Source organism: Bos grunniens, chromosome 29, assembly GCF_055505025.1.
Source record: "Bos grunniens cultivar Pamir isolate PY7600 chromosome 29, Bosgru_T2T1.0, whole genome shotgun sequence".
NCBI classification, from domain to species: Eukaryota; Metazoa; Chordata; class Mammalia; order Artiodactyla; family Bovidae; genus Bos; species Bos grunniens.
In genome coordinates, this window is record NC_141193.1 from 11,446,616 (window position 1) to 11,457,983 (window position 11,368).

The 11,368-nt window shown below is 48.4% G+C and overlaps 1 protein-coding gene across 1 annotated transcript; it reads right to left on the reverse strand.

Annotated features, from left to right (window-relative positions):
- Nucleotides 1-2,232: 2,232 nt before the first annotated feature.
- LOC147342085 (pregnancy-associated glycoprotein-like) lies at nt 2,233-11,128 on the reverse strand. The gene is made up of 8 exons (XM_086384102.1): nt 11,055-11,128; nt 9,838-9,920; nt 9,634-9,776; nt 8,019-8,218; nt 6,987-7,103; nt 5,386-5,530; nt 5,203-5,298; nt 2,233-2,385 (listed from the first exon to the last, which is right to left on the reverse strand). The coding sequence occupies exons 1-8, from the start codon at nt 11,126-11,128 to the stop codon at nt 2,233-2,235; spliced, it is 1,011 nt and encodes a 336-aa protein (XP_086240228.1).
- Nucleotides 11,129-11,368: the final 240 nt, after the last annotated feature.

An 11,368-nucleotide genomic window follows, 5' to 3' on the forward strand; every position in this document is an offset into this window, starting at 1 on the left:
ATACAGGTGGGGAGAGAAGGGTAAGAGTGGGGTCTGACTTGCCAGGGGGATTCATTGGCAGAGTGGGGTCTGAGGGATACTCTGATCTGTAACCCTTTGAGCTGTGCACTTCCCCACCGGCCCAGGGCAGTGAGGATATGGCTTCTCAGCCTTGCATCTGCTCCTGGCCCCTATCCTTTTCCCAGCATCACTAACAATCCCTAGTTCTGGGCCTGCTGGGTACAAAGGTCATTGATGTTTGTGTATCTCCAAGGTATGCCTAGTTCCTCCTGGGTTCCAAGAGTAGTGGTGTGTGTCTGTGGGTTACTGGCAGAGTTGACTCTACACCTCAGTGTTTCTGCCCCTTAGAGAAGTCAGCTCTTTCTCAGCTGCCCAATGTCTGGGTTCCCTCACCCTGGTAATATCCACCCTTAACTCTGAAAACTTCACAGACTCACTTCCTTTTACTCCAGCAGTATCCCAGTAATACTGTTGCTGGCTAGGGACTTTTCCACTCTCTTCATCGGCTGCCTGCCTCTTACCCAGGAGTCCCATTTCCTACTGGTGCACCCAAGATGCTAAACCTGTGAGGTCTGTGACTGTCAGCCCTAGAGCTGCTGGTAGTGATGACAGAGGGACTTGGGAAAGAAGACTTTTCTTTGGCTGACTTTCCAGGCCCTGCACAGGCCTGGGAGTTAGGACTTGGGGAGAAAGACTGGACCCTGAAATAAGAACTCATGACAGTCATATGCCCAGAAAAGCTTTTTTTCCCCTAGATTATCTCAGAAATCTGGCTTGGTGCCTTTGTATTTTCCATTATGCAGAAAATTTTCTTTGTAGATTTCATCTGGGCAGCTTCTGTCCTGCCCCCCACTTAGGGTAGCAGTAGCTCTTATTCTTTTTGCCTTGCTGCCATGTGCTGTTGGCAGTGTTCTGGGGCTTTGTAAACATATGAGATTCTGGGTACACTTCAGCTTAGGTGATGAGCCTATTTTGCAGATGAAGTGAATTCTAGAAGTGAGTCCTAGTTAGGTAGGGTGCTGCACAGTAAGTGACCATGTTGGGGTTTTTACCCCATTGTCTTATTTCCAATCTAATGTATTTGCTGGCTTCTCATTGCAGTGGCTTCTCTTGTTGTGGAGCATGGGCTCTAGGGCATGTGGGCTTCAGTAGTGACTGCACGTGAGCTCAGTAGTGTGGTTTCTGGACTCTAGAGCACAGGCTCAATAGTTGCGGTGCACGGGCTTAACTGATCCTCGGCATGTGGGTTCTTACTGGATCAGGGATCGAACCTATGTCTCCTGCATTGGCAGGTGGATTCTTGACCACTGAGCCAATAAGGGAGCACAAAGCTGAATTCTATTGATATGAGTTCCATCCAGACATCTTGAGTTTGTTGTTCTCTTGACAGATGTGGTCCCTGGAAGAATCTGAAGTTTTCTCACACCTAGGTTTGTGAGCTCTGTGGAGGTGAATGCTCAGAGGAGACAAAAGAAAGGAATTAAAGGAGGAGAGAAGAAAGAAAGAAAGAAGGAAAGGATAAGGAAAGAAGAAAACAATTCTTTCTCAGGGTCCGTTAATGAGGAACCGGTCAATCACATGCTGTGGGGACAGGGCCAGGTGACGAATTAAGCCAATTATAGGATGCCATGCCACTGCCAGGATGCTTGGTCCAGGACTGGACACATGATCTGAGATGGTCCATTCAGAGCCCTCCCTTGAACCCTGATGTCTTCTGAGCTTCTTTCCTTATTGGTTAGTTGACTTAGAGAGATAAAGGCATGAGGCAGGCAGCTTGAGACTCTTTCACTAGGTGTAGAAACCTGAGGGAAGAAAGCTGTCAGGCTAAGAGAATCAAAGAAGAGAGAAGGGAAAGCATGAGGAAAGAGTGAACTGATGGCTTCTGATTTCTTGGGTCCAGTCCCTGAGATCTTTGGATCTGTTCTTGTTCCTGTGTCCCAGATACTTGTATCCTTCCAATAAGTCTCCCCTTTCTTGAAGCCAGTTGGAGTTGGGCTCCTCTCGTTTGTGCTTCAGACTTGATTCTAGATCCTGCCCGGTTGTGATGTACCTTCATGACTCAAAGAGAGGCAGCCATTCATATGAGCTCCATTGAGATGAAATCCTTTATTCTTTGCTGAGGACAGGGCTTGCAGAGCCCCAAACCCTGTGCCTCAGCATCCCTGGGAGGGAGTTTCCTCTGTGTGTGTGTCTTTGGAGTGGGCCTGAGTGATTCCTGAAGCAGCCCAGCATTTACACTGAGGGAGCCAGGCTGAGCCTATAGTTTCCCCAATCGAAAACTGTGAAATATGCTCTCAGGAAGATGTCGCCCAGGATCCAGGTCTCTGAGGGGCTCCTGTCTTCTGTGCCCCCATGAAAGCTGATAAAGCAGATATCTTTAGAAACCTGGGGGAGACAGAAATACACACCAGTCAGCGTGAGCACTTACCTGCCACTCCTCTCAATATCCAGAGCACACAGCTTTCCCATTTTTTCCCCTTCTTTGGGAAGAATCAAGTGGCTCTCACAGCAGCTGCAAAAGTGAGGATATAGGAGCAAGAAGGGCCAAAACATGTGGTTGCCATGACAGAGGGGTGTGGGGAGGGGAGGATTGGGAGTTTGGGATTATCAGATGCGAACTAACATTTGATATTTAAATAATAAAGCCCTACTGTATAGCACAGGTAACTGTATTCAGTATCCCATGATAAACTGTAATGGGAAAGAATATAAAAAAGAGTTGGTATATATTTGTGGGCTTCCCTGGTGGCTCAGTGGTAAAGATTCTGTCCGCAATGCAGGAGATCGATCCCTGGGTTGGGAAGATCCCCTGGAGGAGGACATGGCCACCCACTCCAGTATTCTTGCCTGGAGAATCCCCTGGATGGAGGAGCCTGGTGGGTTACAGTTCATGGGGTCTCACAGAGTTAGGCAAGCTGAAGCGGCTAAGCGGCAGCAGCATGTATATATTTGAATATATATAAAACTGAGTGGCTTTATCTCTGGGCTTTCTATTTTGTTTCATTGATCAATATTTCTGTCTTTGTGCCAGTACCATACTGTCTTGGTAACTGTGGCTTTGTAATAGAGCCTGAAGTCAGGTAGGTTGATTCCTCCAGTTCCATTCTTCTTTCTCAAGATAGCTTTGGCTATTCGAGGTTTTTTGTGGAGAAAAGGGAACTCTCTTACACTGTTGGTGGGAATGCAAACTAGTACAGCCACTATGGAGAACAGTGTGGAGATTCCTTAAAAAACTGGAAATAGAACTGCCTTATGATCCAGCAATCCCACTGCTGGGCATACACACTGAGGAAACCAGAAGGGAAAGAGACACGTGTACCCCAGTGTTCATCGCAGCACTGTTTATAACAGCCAGGACATGGAAGCAACCTAGATGCCCATCAGCAGATGAATGGATAAGAAAGCTGTGGTACATATACACAATGGAGTATTACTCAGCCATTAAAAAGAATACATTTGAATCAGTTCTAATGAGGTGGATGAAACTGGAGCCTATTATACAGAGTGAAGTAAGCCAGAAAGAAAAACACCAATACAGTATACTAACGCATATATATGGAATTTAGAAAGATGGTAACAATAACCCTGTGTACGAGACAGCAAAAGAGACACTGATGTATAGATCAGTCTTGTGGACTCTGTGGGAGAGGGAGAGGGTGGGGAGATTTGGGAGAATGGCATTGAAACATGTATAATATCATGTATGAAACGAGTCGCCAGTCCAGGTTCGATGCACGATACTGGATGCTTGGGGCTGGTGTACTGGGACGACCCAGAGGGAGGGTATGGGGAGGGAGGAGGGAGGAGGATTCAGGATGGGGAACACAGGTATACCTGTGGCAGATTCATTTTGATATTTGGCAAAACTAATACAATATTGTAAAGTTTAAAAATAAAAAACAAACAAACAAACAAAAAACTGAGTGGCTTAGGTACAGAGCAGAAACTAACACCACACTGTAAATCAGTTCTACTTCAATGTATTTTTTAAACAAAGAACAAGAATGGCCCATAGTTCCCCTCACATACTGCTGTTTCCTTCCTTCCGACTCCTGCTCTCTTTTTTTCTCTGCTAAGAATGCCTGTTTAGCTCTCCATTGGCCACAACCCATTATTTTTTTCTAAAAAAATGTTTACCTTTTTAATGGAGGATAGCCAGTTAACAGTATTGTGATAGTTTCAGGTGGGCAGCAGTGGGACTCAGCCATACATATACATGTATCCACTCTCCCCCAAACTCCCCTCCCATCCAGACTGCCACATAGCACTGAGCAGAGCTCCCTGTGCTACATAGTGGGTTGTTGTTGGTTACCCATTGTAAATAGCATCGTCACGATGCGTTCTTTATACTTGCTCAGGCCGTCTAGGAAACCTTTCTGGTCCCACACTCACACTATTTGGCCACTCCAGGCTGGGTTGGGTGACTTATCCTGAAGCTCCCCTGGTCTGTATCCCACATCACCCATCATCTGCCCCTGGACCCTTTGCACAGCCCCCGAGGCTGCCATTTGTAAGGAATCCAATATAGATTACCTCAACCCAAGCAGGGTCCCTTGTTCCTCCATGAGGCTGGGGTGTTTAGGATTTCTGCAGTTCCCTCTCTTCTTCAAAGCCTCCTTTGAGCCCATCAGCCTGCTCTGAACTCCCACAGGGAGCTGACATGAAGCCTCCAGCATGTGCTGGGGCTGAGCAGTCACTGTACACCCTTCATTTACCTTAGCATCCAACTTCCCCACAGAGGGGTCAGTACCAACTCACAGAGTGTGAAGTTGCAGCGAAGTTCTAGGGTAAGCATGTACTTTATGATCTCAATCTGGAGACTTTTGAGTTGGGAAGGGGAGACTGTTAACCCCTATGGTGGGACAGCACAATGAGACTGTCCCCAGACATCCTTCATGTCACCTGTTCTATTTCAGGGATTGCTAGAGCTGACTTTCCATGTTTCTGCATCTGAGGTCTCTGTTGAATGGAAGCTCTGTGAGGACTGAGGCCTTAGAGTTCCCTTCTCCTTGTGACTCCCACCAGACTGCCCTTTACTCTCACGTGGTTGGTTTTGTGGGAGGCGCTGGCCCAGCCACAGGGGCTCAGCAGCATCAGCCATGGTGTGGCTTGGCCTGTAGAGGGCCCCTTCCTCCCAACAGCAGCCCAAGAGTTCTTGCAAATCCCAAATTTGGGAACCAGCCCCCAAAGTTGTCCCCTCACCTTCTGGAGGTAGTATTTAGGGGACACTGGGAAGTCCATGCCATTGATAGTGAAGATAATAGGAGGCAGGGCCTTGGAACTGTCACAGAAATCAAGCTGTAAAAGAAAGCAGGAGAGAGGTTGGCCCAGGTGATCCTTGGTGTGTGGGGAGCCCAAGAATGATCCTGTGGCATGACCCATCACCTGGCTTTTCTCCTTGGGATTGGGCTTGGTGTGTTTGAAGATGTTGCGGACCACTTGAGTTGGGCCAGCCAGCACTGAGCTCCCGCTGTCCACAATAGCCTGACATCCGCCAGAACAAGCAACCACCATTTTGTTTATGGAGATGCTGAGAGACAGAGGGACAAAGCAGGCACCAGGGTCACTCTGAAGTCTCTTCAGTGACTGCCCCCTGGCTGACTGTCTCCTGAAAAGCCCTTCAGCTCTTACCCTGACTCAGTTTTCCTTTTTTCTGGTCACATCATCTTTTTAACTTTCTTTCAGTTCTTGCCTGCACAGGCTCTTCTGTGTCTCAGGGCCTGAGTTTGTGCTGGTTTCCTTCCTAGAAGGCCCCATCTCCTTGGTGCAGCTAATTTTTCCTCATCTTCCAGGTTAATTGCCACTTTGTCAAGAAAGTCTTCCCCCGAGACTAGATCAGGCTCCTGTCTTGCTCACTCTCGGTAGACTCTTCCTCGTGTCCAGCATGTACCCAGGTGGTAATTCACTGTGTGTGTGAGTCGTTTCATGCACGTCTGCCTCACTAGATGTGAGGGCAAGTTGGATCCTCAGTGCCTCCCTCAAGTGCCCAGCACACAGGCGATGCACAATGAATGTATGTTGAATGAATGAATGAGGAAAACCCAGAGACCTGTATCTGTGTCTCACCAATGATGGGTCGGTCCATACAGTGAAGATGGAGGTGTCTAGGACAGCAGATGGTCAGAGTGGTGGTGGGGGAGACACAGGCTGCCCTGGGAAAGTTTGTCTCCCAGCACCACCCCTCACCCGGCTCAGACCCTGAGGCCCCTGGCAGGGGAGCGTGAGCAGACCCGGGGGCCTCCAAAGAGCAGGGAAGCTTTGGCCTGAGGGCATCACAGAGAACCCCACCAATTATTGCCCCTTGTTCTCAGGCCACTCCTGGATCCCAGCTTCCTGACTCAGTCACAGCCCTGCCCCACTGTGTGCCCGGTTTGGGCGGTAATTAGCACTGGTCAGATGGGGTGTCTCTTCTTATGCGTTGCTCTCAGGTCTCAAGACTGCAACCAAACTCTCTTCACTGCTGGGTAACTTCTCTCTGAGGAGACCAGTTTTCCCAGTTTTTCAGGAATTTCTCAGTTTTTCAACTGGCAATTCTGTGTACTGAGGACACTCTAGGTCCTGGGTGGCCCTGGTCAGTAGGTCATCTTAACACAATCCTGTTCAGGTTGGTGAAATGCCCCCTGATCCTCTTCACCACACTATAGGGTCCTCTAACCAGGCTCCCCACCTCACGGCACAGGAATGCAGCCCTCCCCCAGGCCTTCTGGACCCTTTCAGAATCCTGGTGAGAGGCCTGATCAGGAGCTCTGGGGCAGTTATGAACCCATGGGTGATGTGTGTTCCTGTGTGTGTGTTTGTGTGCATCTGTGTGTGTTTGTATGTTTGCCTATGTATGTTTTTATATGTGTCTCTGTATGTTTTTATGTGTGCATGTGTGTGGAGCGTATGTCTGTGTGTGACTGTGAGTGGATTAGTGTGTGTCTGTATGTGTCCATGTGCATGCGTGGGAGCATCATTTGGGGTGGCCCTCAGAGGGGGAGGCTTACCGGTCCACGGCTATCTGCCATAAGTGGGCTTGGGTCACTGGTACCCACTTGAGATCCCCCTTATGGTAGGCATGGTCCACCCCACCAAGCATCAGCAAGCTGCTCTTCTGCGGCCAGCTGAAGAGAGAAGGAAGAAGGGGCTCATTGGAGGAGAGTAACACCAGGCACTGTCTGAGGACTGCGCTTCTTCACCCATCAGAGGCACTGCTACGGTCTCCATTTCACACATGCAGAAACAGATGCTTGGAGAGCTTGAGTGCCTGACCAGGGTTGGTCCCCATCTAATGAGTGTTACAGAAGAGGTTTGAAGCTGGGTAGCCTGGCTCCAACCAGGCCTGGCTCTGACCACCCATCCTTCTGAAGAGGGCCTGGACCTTTCCAGCCACCTAAATGCTCAGATATATCCTCAGAGGACTCTATGCTGGAGGGGTCGGGCTTCCTCCTTGTCTAGCCTGTTATTTTTCAGAAAAGCTGATGTCTGAGGGTTCAGGGTCACCCAGGGTTGGCTTCTCTTGCCTGTGACCTGTGCTGTCTATGGGACTTCAAGCTGAGCAGGCCACCCACCTCCATTCTCCCTGTCTTGAAATTCCTAATATGTTTCGAACAAGGGGTTCCACATTTTCATTTTGCGCTGGTTCCTGCAAATTCTGTAGCTCGTCCTGGGTTCCCAGTGAAATGTTAGTGAGGAAGGAAACATTCCCACCATCCCTCTCCTTCTGCATCAAATTCATCAGCAAATCCTGTTGCTTTTTCCTCCAGCCATATCCTGGACCATTTCTCTCCCTCCTACCTCCATCCCGCTCAACCAAACTGCACCCTTGAATCCATGAGAATGGTTGTGTTCCAGTGAAACACAACCATTTTTTATTGACAAAAACCAGTGATGGGGCCAGTTGTGATCCTGGGGCCATAGTTCTCCTCGGATAGACTATCACTCAGGAATCTTCTGGATGAGGTGGCCTACACTTTTTCATGCAACTGAAAGCATCTTACAGCTTGTTTGGAGGAAAGGCTTGTCCAGCTCAGACTTACCTGCTCAGGAACAAGGCAAAGACAGGTTGAGAAATGACTCCTTGTCTCTTCAGGTTGTCGAAGAGAGGGTTGGCTTCACGCCTGGTGAGGCTGGGGTAGGCCAAGCCCAGGACACCATCATAAGGTGAATTTTCCAGGAACCCATCAATCTTACTCTTGGTCAGGCCAATTGTCTGGTTCTTGGCAACAGCTGTCCCAATCTGTGAGACAGGAGAGTGTTCCTACATAAAGGGTTGGGAAGTGAGGCTGGGCTGTTTGGTGCAAATGCCATTAGCACTGCAGAGAAGAACTGAGGCCTCAGTTGACCTCAGATGGGTAGGACAAGCTGGGATAGGAATTGGGCTCCCATTTGTGTGGGGCTGTGGATTTTAACAACACCTGCTTCTCCTGCAAACACCATCTCAGTGAGTCAAATTGATCTCATGTCTTCCATACAGGTGGGGCAACCAGACTCAGGACAGGACTGAATGGTCCCCCTCTAAGGATACAACAAATAGAGAGCAGACTAGTCTTCTCTTTGGCAACACTATGATCTGATGGGCTTCCCTTGTGGTTCAGACAGTAAAGAATCTGCCTGTTAATGCAGGAGACCCAGGTTCATTCGCTGGGTTGGAAAGTTCCCCGGAGAAGGAAATGGCAACCCATTCCAGTATTTTGCCTAGAGAATTCCACGGACAGAGAAGCCTGGCGAGCTAGGTCCATGGGGTCGCAAGACTGAGTGACAAACGCTTTCACTTTCATGATCTGATGACAAACATGAACTGAATTAATTGCAATGGACTATGGATTCTACACATGCCCAGGAAGACAGAAGCCATTATGCAGTGTCACTGGCTGGGTTCTAATGAAAATTCTGCCTGGATATCAGGCTTTTGGGGTTGTGCACACTTGTGTGTGAGTGCCTGTGCGTGTGAGACACAGAGAGAGAGAGACCGAGACAGAAAAACACAGGGAGAGCATACTCAGGCACTTTGTGTGTTGGTGGGCAGGCCATAGTTTTTATTAGTCTTAAAGGCCCCTTAGAGTGAGAACCCTTTTATCAGGCCCATCTTACATCTGTGACTCCTGATTCCCCTGCCTGGATACCTGAAGCCCTGTGCTGCCCCAGGGGCCCCAGATCAGTTTTATCCTCTCCCCAAACCTACACCTACTTGAGTCCTGAAGATCAGTGAAGCTCCACTTAAAAATATGTGACCTCGGCAAGGCTCTCGCTCTGTGCACCTCATGTCCCTCGTCTTTATCCTGAGCTAATAATAGTATCTCCTGCCTGGGGATATTGCAGGATAAAACAAGTTATTACCATGAAAGTGCCCTGTAGAGCCTGTGAATATAAAAGGGGGTGCTTTATTGCCCCTTCTTCCTGCTCCAGCAAAATGAACGTTGGGTAATGGAGATGCAAGTCCACAGCCCAAGCCCCTCTCTGGGATTCGTTGCTTTGGGAGTTTGTGTGTCAGCAAGGGAGCTGTCTCCCCAGGGACAGGGCCCTGCTGGGCAGGTGGCCAGCCACTAGGGGATTTTCAGAAAGACAGTCCCTTCCAGCTGGTAGTGCATCTGTTTTGCAGGCATTGGTTGCTCCCAGGGCCAGCCCGGACTCAGCCCCTGGTTCCCCCATTACCCGAATAGTTTCACTGGCAAGAACTCCTGTTATCTTTCCAAAGCCATAGTGGAGGTCGAGTTTCCTCCATTTGCACTGGAAGGTGGTGGATGTCTTGGGGGTCATATGTCCAGTATGCAACTGCCAACACAAGAGATCCATATCTGTCAGATGCCAAGGATGGAGAAGGGGGGTGGGGGAGAACAAGATGGGTGGGGGGCAGGCACTCACAGCAGGAGGGACTTTGGCAGTAGACAGAGGCCACCCACAAGTCAGACGAGCCCATGTCAATGATGACCCAGAACTCTCTTTTTTTTTTAATATAAATTTATTTATTTTAACTGGAGGTTAATTACTTTACAATATTATATTAGTTTTGCCATACATCAACATGAATCTGCCACAGGTATACACCTGTGTATAAACACCTGTATATACACAGGTATATACCTAAAGGTTCGTCTAGTCAAGGCTATGGTTTTCCCTGTGGTCATGTATGGATGTGACAGCTGGACTGTGAAGAAAGCTGAGTGCCGAAGAATTGATGCTTTTGAACTGTGGTGTTGGATAAGACTCTTGAGAGTCCCTTGGACTGCAAGGAGATTCAACCAGTCCATTCTGAAGGAGATCAGCCCTGGGATTTCTTTGGAAGGAATGATGCTAAAGCTGAAACTCCAGTACTTTGGCCACCTCATTCGAAGAGTTGACTCATTGGAAAAGACTCTGATGCTGGGAGGGATTGGGGGCAGGAGGAGAAGGGGACGACAGAGGATGAGATGGCTGGATGGCATCACTGACTCGATAGACATGAGTCTCAGTGAAGTACAGGAGTTGGTGATGGACAGGGAGGCCTGGCGTGCTGTGATTCATGGGGTCGCAAAGAGTCCGACACGACTGAGCGACTGATCTGATCTGATACCTACCCCCCGGAGAAGGCAATGGCACCCTACTCCAGTACTCTTGCCTGGAAAATCCAATGGATGGAGGAGCCTGGTAGGCTGTAGTCCATGGGGTCGCTAAAAATTGGACACGACTGAGTGGCTTCACTTTCACTTTTCACTTTGATGCATTGGAGAAGGAAATGGCAACCCACTCCAGTGTTCTTGCCTGGAGAATCCCAGGGACAGGGGAGCCTGGTGGGCTGCCATCTATGGGATTGCACAGAGTCAGACACGACTGAAGTGACTTAGCAGCAGCAGCATACCTACCCCCTACCCCTGTTACCCTCTCAGAAGTACCATATGTTTATTACTGGTTAAAGGAAGTCAATAATTTATGCTAATATTGTTCTGAAGCAAGACTTTCAGTGGATAGGGTAAAGAGGTTCAAGCATAAAATGAAAAACCTTTAGTAAAGCCCTATAGCCTTAAAAATTGATAACATAAGTTTGTACTATTTAATTATTTTCCTTTTTTCCCCCTTTTCTTTAAAGGAATCAGTACTTCCTGGCTCTTTCAACTGAAAAGCCTAGAAGGAATGGCAACTTGGCTATGGTGACTATCATGAGGTCTATCATGCGGCCTCTAAATTCCATTTCCCACCTTAAGGTCCATGGATTCTTGAAGAGATGACTGATTTCAGGACTGGGCCAAGGAATGAACAAGATAAGCCTGAGAATTTTGAAGGACCAGACATGTGAGGGCCTTCAAAGGTTAGCAAGAGCTGAACAAAAAGTTTAGGAATCCATTTGATGAGGCCGAAAGTGAGACAATTTTAGTATCAGATCAAATCCACCGAAACAAATTAAATATATAAA